At 51.7% G+C, this 9229-nt stretch overlaps 1 protein-coding gene across 1 annotated transcript in view; it reads left to right on the top strand.

Moving 5' to 3' along the window:
• EFHD1 (EF-hand domain family member D1) overlaps positions 1-9229 on the top strand; it is a 42845-nt gene that overhangs the window by 18262 nt on the left and 15354 nt on the right. Inside the window, exon 2 of the mRNA XM_040450672.1 lies at positions 5086-5233. Within this exon, the coding sequence (XP_040306606.1) occupies positions 5086-5233 (148 nt within the window). The remainder of the gene's footprint in view (positions 1-5085; positions 5234-9229) is intronic.

Raw genomic sequence — 9229 nt, 5'->3', positions numbered from 1 at the left:
TTTTTTTTTTTTTAAATACCTTACTTCCCCAGGAATCTTCTCTCTACCTTAGCTTTGACGAGTCTCTGCCTTTGCTAACTGTCACTGGAGGGCAACCTTGGCATTCTGTTAGGACTGCCTGAATATCAAGTTTTATTTCCCCCCCAAATTAACCCCGGTGACTGGGTGGCCCTGCCCAGGGTTTGGGGTGAGAGCTTGGGCATCAGGCTAGGGGTCCACCGGCTTAACTTCAGCAGACCTAGTGACCTGGGGCTGGTTGACCTCCATGGGTCCCAGTTTCTTCATCAGTCCTACACCCCTCACAGAAGGGCGGGTCAAATCAGATGAAATTTATTCGAAGGGCTCGGCTGCCGAGACTGTTTCTCCAGATGTTTGCAAGATGGCAACACTGAAATTCTCTTGGTCAAAAATTAATGACTTTGCCTATTCGGGACTCTGCACCATGGCTCCGATTTCTGCCATTTCTGCCAAAGCCTTCGGGCATCAATTGCAGACGGTATGCATCTTACAGTTACAATAGCAGTCACTTTGTTGGGACATTGAGTGACCTCTCTGGCCCCTGAGCTCTCACGGGGTCGTGGGGCACATAGTATAAACTCAGTTAATGATCATTCCTGCCTTCTCTGCTCCATGTAAAGCCAAGGACCTGCTTGGAAGTCCCAGGTTAGTTCTCATCCCCAGGAAGTGGCTTCACTGCATACTTCTATCACCATCTATCCAGTGGGGTGACGAATTACCACTTCACAGCACTGTTGGATTAAACGAGGTGATTTTGCACAGTGCCCAGCACTTAGTAAGCTCTCAATAAACCATAAACACAGGCGGCTATTATTAATTCTTCACAGGGCTGTTGTAAAGATGAGAAGGATTAGTTTATGAGACAATGTGTGGTGAGTTGCAGAGCAGGCCAGGTTTAGTTATTGGGCGCTTTGCATCCCATGGTGTGCGCTGCTCATGTGGTCATGGGGTGCTTTGAGAGGAACATATAAAACGGAAAGATGACGAAGGGGCCCTGGGAGGTTTTTCCTGCCTGTCTCGCAAACCCAGGTCCTGAAGGAAGTGACCGTGGACAAGCCCTCGTGGAGGATCACTTTGAAGAGGGAAGGACGCACTTCCCAGCTACACGGGGAGGGGTGAGGACGCCACTAATGTGTCACTTTCTAATCCTGCCTGGACTTACATACATGGCCCCTGGCCAGTGCTTCAGGCAGGAACAAAGGCAAGCAAGCAGCCTTCCCTGAGTCCCGGGGAGTGAGAGTGGTAGCCGGCTCGTGACCCCACTCTTCCCTGACCTGCTCGGCTTCAGAGATGTCCCTTCCACATCTACACGCTGGCTTTGTTGCTGTGCCAGGCTGATGGCCCCCCGCGCAACATAGACAGGCCTGCCTAGATGCACCTTTGGCCCTTTGCTCCAGCTGGGGTTTGCCCGCTGCAGTGCTGGGCGGGCTTCTTCCTGGCACTGACTCACCAAAGTGGTCACCTTTGCCTGACTCTTTAAAGATTTCTTTAGGGGCGCCTGGGTGGCTCCGTCGGTTAAGGCTCTGACTTCAGCTCAGGTCATGATCTCACAGTTTGTGGGTTTGAGCCCCGCATTGGGCTCTGTACTGACAGCTTGGAGCCTGGAACCTGCTTCAGATTCTGTGTCTCCTTTTCCCTCTCTGCCTCTCCCCCCGACTTGCACTCTCCCTCTATCAAAAATAAACATTAAAAAAAAAAAAAAAAAAAAGAAGAAGAAGAAGATTTCTTTCAATTCCTTTAGCCTGTTTCCAGACTTTGCTGACGCCCTTTCTGACATGTTTGTCCCTTTTCTTAGGCCTGGAGAATGTTTCAGGCTTGAAACAGTTTTTCCAAACCCTCTCGACTCGTGTCGGTCAGAACCCCAGAAGAGAAACAGAAGGCTGACATCTCAGCCCCCTCCCTGTGCATGAGCCCATGGCACCAGCCCCACTGGGGTCCCCTGGGGGAGGTCGTGCTTGCTGTAGGTTATGTGATCAGGGAACCCTGGTCGGTCCTTCACCCTGACCTGTTCTTCTCTCCTCCATCCTCCTTCCCAGCTTCTCTCCCATTCTGGGCCCTCCCCTCACTCACACCTAGGCTTTTGCTGCTCCCTTTAGAGACCCCAACCACCTTTGCCTTTGCCCTCAGTGATTCACATCCGAGATGCACCGGCCTTCAGAACTTCGGGGCTCCTGCTCTCTGCAGACTTTGTGTTGGAACATGCACCGTGTGCATTGCTTATTGACATATATTCAAAATCTCGGCGTGACAGGTACCGTTGTGGTTGTTTAACCCAGTCCTTCTAACAGCAAAGTGTCGTGAGATGCGTTGTTGTGTGTTCTTTGGAGCGCCCGGCGACCAGCAAGTGCCGCCTTCTAGTGGAAAGTCCCCAAAGGCAGAGGATTGTGTGATCAAATGAGCCCGTGTGCTCTGTTTCCCTCTGGTAGGTTTCAGATGACCATATGGAAGGCTCTGGAAAGTTCCACCCTAAAGAAGCCTGTTTATTTTGACTAGGACTCCCTGTAACACTGTCCCTCCAGCCTGTTTGTAAGAGCTCTTCTTACCCCAGGTCTTATTCTGGTTGGCTGTTTTTGCCAGGAAGTTCTTCCCTGTGTTGGCTAAAGGCCAGCTCTGTCATGTCCCCGCACAGACCTTGCTGCTCTTTGGGAATGCTCCTGGGAAGTTTAAATGCGTAATCGGAAGGCGGCGCTCTGCTCCCAGGGCCAGATGCTGCCAGTTCCTCCTTCCACGCCCATTCTGACATGGTCCATCGACCTTCGTGGGGGCCCCCCACGGACCAGGCCCACATCCCCCAACGTGTGGGGTCGGCCTGGAGAGGAGAAGGGCGTCACAGGCTGGAGGGACTGTGGCTCCGCTCTTTCAGGATTTGGGGCTGTGGGAGCCCAGAGCTGCCGCCATAGGAAATAACCTAGCAGCGGGAGGTGGTAACCGCTGAGGAGCAGAGGGCAGACAATGGGGCTGTTGGCCATCAGAGATGGAAGGGGGCAGCTCCCTGAGCTTGAGGGGACAGAAAGGCCACTGAGGACAGCGGGGTGGTGGCGGGGGTGTGTGTTCTGGGCGGGAGGAATGGCATGAGTCGGCTGCTGTGGCTGGAACAGATGCATCCTGGGCCTCATCTCCAGCCTTACCACGTGGGCCTCAAAAATACCACCAGCCCTCAGGGCTAGATGTCTCGTTGCCCACAGGCTGCATTCCTTGGTGGGTGGTGGTGTGGGTGCCAACAATGGCGGGCTTTTGTTGTCGGGAGGGTGGGGCGGGGGACAGTGCAGAAGCCTGCTTTGTTTATCTTTTACTGTGGTAGGATGCATGTAAAATCTGCCCCCCTTAACCATGTGAGCGCACAGCTCAGTGCAAACACCCCCTTTGTGTTACCGTCACCGCCACCATCTGTCTCCGCACCTTTTCCTCGTCCCAACTGAAACGCTAACCCACGAAACTCACTCCCCAGGCCCTGGCAACCACCGTTCTGCCTCCGTGACTTGACTGTTCTAGGTCCCTCATACAAGAGCAGCTGTATAGTGTTTGTCCTTTTGTGTCTGGCTTATTTCAGCCCTGCTGTAATGTTGTCAAGGTTGGTCCTGTGTTGTCGCACGTGTCAGAATTTCATTCCTTTTTGCTGTGAATCATAAACACACCGTATTCTGTCGTATGGGTCTACTTCATCTTGTTTATCCATTCATTGTCACTGGACACCTGGGTGGTTTCCACCTTTTGGCTGTCGTGAACGGATTTGCTTTTTATTTATTATCAATATTGTTTTTATCTTCGAGAGATGGTGCACGCGAGGGAGGGGAAGCAGAGGAAGAGAGAGACAGAATTTTTTTTAATTTTTAATTTCTTAAATTAAAAATAAAATTTAATGTTCATTTATTTTTGAGAGAGAGAGAGAGAGAGAGAGAGAGAGCAGGGGAGGGGCAGAGAGAGCCGGAGACACAGAATCCGAAGCAGGCTCCAGGCTCTGAGCTGTCAGCACAGAGCCCGACACAGGGCTCGAACTCATGAGCCATGAGATCATGACCTGAGCCAAATCAAGAGTTGGACACTCAACCGAGTGAGCCGCTCAGGCGCCCCCAGATTTGTTTTTTAAAGCAAGATGTTCATTCGTACCTGAGCAACAAGGGACCTCTCAGGAGCAGAAAATGGGATGGACTTGAAGGGAGGAGAGCCAGGGGGGTCCGTGAGAAAACCCTGTCACAGCCCAGGTGTGTTAAGAAGTGGGGGGTAGAGCTGTTGGGAGAAAGCAGAGGACAGAAGGCTGAAGAAGGCTCCTGTGGGATACCCCGGCGCTGAGGAGTAGAGGGCGGGGCCGGCATGCCCCCACCTTGATGAGGCAGGGTTGGTTCCCAGCCAGGGGACCGGGGCGGGGGACAAAGGCGGCTGGAAGGACAGCCGGCAGAAATGCTGTCTCTGTGATAAAGCTCGGCCAACAGGTCAAAGCCAGGTCCCCTCTCGGCAGTCACTGGCATGGACGTGACCTTTCCGACCTGGACGCTAGATGAGCACGCCAGAGGGCAAAGCTTAAAACCAGAGAGCCGGGGCCAGCCTGCTACACAGGTGCACGCAAGGGTGGGAACCAGCTCCCACAGGCAGGAGACCAGAAGGATGAGCGGAGGGGTTTGTGGAAGTGCGGGAGGCAGAGACCCAAGAGGAGGCTCCTGGAATTGCCAGCGGCTCCGGGAGAATGTAGGGGATGCTCACGGCTCGCTCCTGCACTCCTTCGTTGTCCGGCATTCGTAGACCAAAACTGGGGGAGGTGAAGGTAAACAGGCATGTTCCTCATCGTCAAGAAACTTAGGGCTTAGATAAGGAGATAAAAGACACGAAAACATCCATGAAGTTCAAGATCCCCTTTGAATCGTATTGTGCAGATCCAGAAGGTGTTTCTAGAAGGGGGTCCCCTCTGATACGGTGACCCAGGTGGGCACTGCAAAGCAGCAGGTAACTAACGGAATTGTTTTTCAGTAAATGAGACCAAAAGAATGAAGTGTTTGGGAGAGTGACAAGTGTCTTATTGTCCTGGCTGGCCATGGCGGTCCCTCGTCAGCATCCTTCCTTCGATCCCCGCAGGTATGACGCTGGACGGGACGGCTTCATTGACCTGATGGAGCTGAAGCTGATGATGGAGAAACTGGGGGCCCCCCAGACCCACCTGGGCCTGAAGAGTATGATCAAGGAGGTGGACGAGGACTTTGACGGCCAGCTCAGCTTCCGTGAGGTACCTGCTGATATGTGTCCTGCTGGCCCTGAGTCCCTGCGGGGAGTGGCCCCCTGAGAGGAGACTCACATTTACCGTCCCCTGGAGCACAAGTGGCTTCGGCCCCTGCAGAGCGCTGCTTGGATAGTTAACCTAGAGTCCTTTTACAAATATCTTTAAGAAGCTAATAACCCCAGTGCTGGCATGGGCAAATGCTCAGTAAGCACATTGAAAGTCACTGTGGGTGGGACAGCCTCATTTGGGTGAAATGGTAAGTGCTGAGAAATCGGGAGGGTTGTTTACCAAGATACTCATAGTGGATATTTGTGGGTGCAAAGTTCTGGTACTTTTATAAAAATTTTATACTTTTTTTATACATTAAAACTTAAAAATTGTTATACGAAGTATTTAAAAATAGTAAAACAAACAAACAAACAAACAAAAAAACAATGGGGGCACCTGGGTGGCTGGGTTGGTTAAGCGTCTGACTCTGGATTTTGGCTCAGGTCATGATCTCACGGATCGTGAGTTTGAGGCCCACTTCGAGCTCTGTGCTGAGCACAGAGCCTGCTTGGGAGTTTCTCTCTCTCTCTGCCCCTTTCCTGCTTATGCATGTGCATTCTCTCTCTCTCTCTCTCTCTCTCTCCCTCCCTCCCTCCCTCCCTCTCTTTTCCTCTCTCCCTTTCTCTCTCAAAATAAATACAATAAACTTAAAAAAAATTAAAAATAGTAAAAAAACAATTAAAGGATTTTACTCCGGGGTCATGGATCTCCCCTCCTCCCCATAACAATCCAAGTATGGGCTTTTTTGGCCTTTGAATCCCTAAAATTGCAGGCAAAATTTTGTGTGTACAGATGTCGTTCTGGAAGACGCAAATAGATTCAAAGTCTGATCTCTAAACGTGTGAGAACTTTGGTGATTTAAGGCCATTTCTGTCTGGAGGGAAGTCTCAAGGCCAGTGTGTTTCTTACAAGGCAAGGATGTGGCCCCACAGAGAAGGGTTTCGTGTCTTACGTGCTTGAGTTTTATTGTAAGGGCTTTAGACGTGTCAGCGCGCCCTGGTGTTAGAACAGCTTTGGGAACAACATCCGGGCTAGAAGCTCAGCATTAGCCCAGCTGCTGCGGTCTTGTTCTCTGTCAGCTGGGCCCTCGGGGGCTGGGAATAGAGAGCCCTGTACTTGCTTCCTGGTGCATAACCTTGGTTATTCCAGAAACAGTGGTGTTCTGGCGTCCTGGTTTCTGATGGTGAGAGCTTTGGCCAAGTACCTGTCTTCTCTCCAGACTAGATAGGGCCCTGGGACACTCTTCTTGAGGTCCCTGTGGCTGAACTGGCAGCAATGAGTTCCCTCCCCAGCCACGATGAAACTGGCCTTGCCTCTCTCACTGACCACAAAGTCAACTCCAGATCCCCCCTTCTCTTCCTCTCCCGAGCTGGCAGATGCGGAGAGAGAAGATCACGGAAAACCTGTGTTGGGCATAACCCTCAGGACAATCTAGGCCAGGCTTCTCAGTTCGGAGCTGAGGAGCTAGAGGGTCAGAACAGCCAGCACTTGCCTGAACTCACGCTCCAGCTGAAGGCCGGACCTGGGTGGCAGCCTCTGTGCCCACAGCCTCCCACTGTCACCCGCCACGCTCACCTTCGCAGGTGTCCCTCTGGCTCCCTCGCCTCTCATTCGGTTCCTTGGTATCATTTGTGCTAAGCACTGGCTCTTTCAACCCGGGAGGCAACCCTGGGGAAAGAGCTTCTGTGGCAAAGTTGTGACCTGTGGGGAACAGAAATCGAGAGTGTTGAGAGGTCTGTGCAGGTCACCAACCAGGCCAAGATGCAGTCCCTCTCCGCTGTCTCACCCAGGAGCCACTCCAGCATGCTCCTCCCGGAATCCAAGACCCCTGGTTAGCTTTTGGTTACCTACGGGTTTGGCTATTTCCTACAGATGGTAGACCTCAAAGGTTTGGAAATCTCCAAAGTGTTCCTTTAGTTTTCACCCCCCCCCCCTTACAAAGCTTCAGTGACATTCGTGTCTGTCCTTTGTCGGTTCAGAGTCCCATTGTGGTCCCGTCTCTCACAGCTGTGCCCAGATGCACAGGATTTGGAAGCGGTTGCCATTAATGCCCACGGCCCGACCTCCTGCTTTTGTTTTGTCATTCTGCTGGTTTCCTCTGGTGTTGGGAGCCACCGGGGTGTCGATGCTCTGCTTAGGTGACAAAAAGAGGCTGACAGACCTGGGTCTCCGCACAGAGCTGTGTAACTTGAGCAAGTTATTTGACTTCTGAGAGCCTCAGTTTTTCTGTCTTTCAATGGGGGTGTTAATAGCTTTCCCTCAGGACTGTTGTGAGAAGGAAGCTCTCTTCCCACACCCGTGTCAGTTAGAACTCTTGATCGCAGGCAACAGAGAACGCCAGCTAATTGAAACAAGAACAGGACAAACAACTGTTGGTTCACGTGCCTGGGAGAGGAAGTAGAAGCACCAGGCACAGTAACGCAGCATCTTTCTCTTGTCATAGCTTTTTTATTTTTGTTTTTTAAGATTTTATTTTTTTAATGCTGTTTTATTTATGTTTTAAAAACGTTTATGTACGTATGTTTGTTTGTTTGATTGTTTATGGGGAGGGGGGGACAGAGGGAGAGGAAGTGAGAGAATCCTAAGCAGGCTCCGTGCTCAGCGCGGAGCCCGGTGTGGGGCTCAAACCCATGACCCCGGGATCATGACCTGAGCCAAAATCAGGAGTTGGCTGCTCAGCCAGCTGAGCCACCCAGGCACCCCTAAAGATTTTATTTTTAAGTAGTCTCTACGCCCAACGTGGGGCTCTGTTGTCATGTCTTGACCGGGGCTTTCTTCTGTGTCCACTTCACCTTTTCCTCCCCCACTGCATGTGGTCCCTGCCACCTGCCAAGGTGGCCGCCAGCAGCTCAGGGGTGCGTTGCTGCAGTCTAGCCGGGACTAAACGAGTCTCAGAAGGCCTCTGATGGGCCCCACGAGGGACACTTGCCCACCTCCCGGACCAGTCAGTGCATTCAAGGTCCTGTGATGGGCTCGGTCCAAGTCACGTGCCACAGGGCCCCCTAGTTAACACTCCCAACTTCATCGTCCCGTGGGGGCCAGGTTGCCAGGTGAACAACACTGCCGTCTTCTACATTCTTTCCTCGCACCCTGGCTTTTAGTAGGTGCTTCGCGTTGCCTTTCTTTCTCTTTGGATTAACCTAGCCAAAGCAAGTCACATCCCCATAAAAGCTCTTTGGTACAGAAGGCATGTCTCTGTTAAGCACAGTTTTGCTACTTTTACTTTTCCCCAGTGTACAAAGCAATTGATCTTTCTTTTAAACCATTTCTTTTCCAATCGTGAAAATAGTGCATGCACATTCAGGGCATTTTAGGAAATGGCTTATGTGGAGCTGTTCAAAATGATGATGCAGCAGTGTTTTCATGACCAGACAGGAAATGTAGACAACGTAACGAGCAGGGCTAGCGGTTCGATCCCTGTAGCTGTAGCAATCTGGAATTAGATCCTAGGCACTCCCTACCTCTTTCTCCTTTGGAGGTGGGCAGAGAAGCCTTAATAGCCTCCTCTCTTTTTCCTGTACTCCTCTCTAGTTCCCCTTACATCTATCTCAAAGAAGAACTGCTCTAAGGCCACATGTGCGGTGGTTTTGTACAAAGGTCGGGTGATGGACTTACTGGATACCTGTCAGTACTGGGACCCGTGGGTCCCATTTTCTCCTCCTACTGTACCCCCTCCCTTGGGGGGGGGCCTGGCACCCCTGGCTGTGCTGGGTTGCCCATCGGCCTCATCATTGTTGATTGGACCATGGATGGGCCGCTGGTCAGACTAGGTCCACTTGATTTCCTATCCTGAGAATTTTTTTTTTTTTTTAATTTTTTTTCAACGTTTATTTATTTTTGGGACAGAGAGAGACAGAGCATGAACGGGCGAGGGGCAGAGAGAGAGGGAGACACAGAATCGGAAACAGGCTCCAGGCTCCGAGCCATCAGCCCAGAGCCCGACGCGGGGCTCGA

This window comes from Herpailurus yagouaroundi, unplaced genomic scaffold, assembly GCF_014898765.1.
Source record: "Herpailurus yagouaroundi ecotype Mexico unplaced genomic scaffold, PumYag 202, whole genome shotgun sequence".
Classification (NCBI taxonomy): Eukaryota; Metazoa; Chordata; class Mammalia; order Carnivora; family Felidae; genus Herpailurus; species Herpailurus yagouaroundi.
The sequence above is the reverse complement of the archived record's forward strand: the minus strand, read 5'-3'. Positions and strand labels throughout refer to the sequence as shown.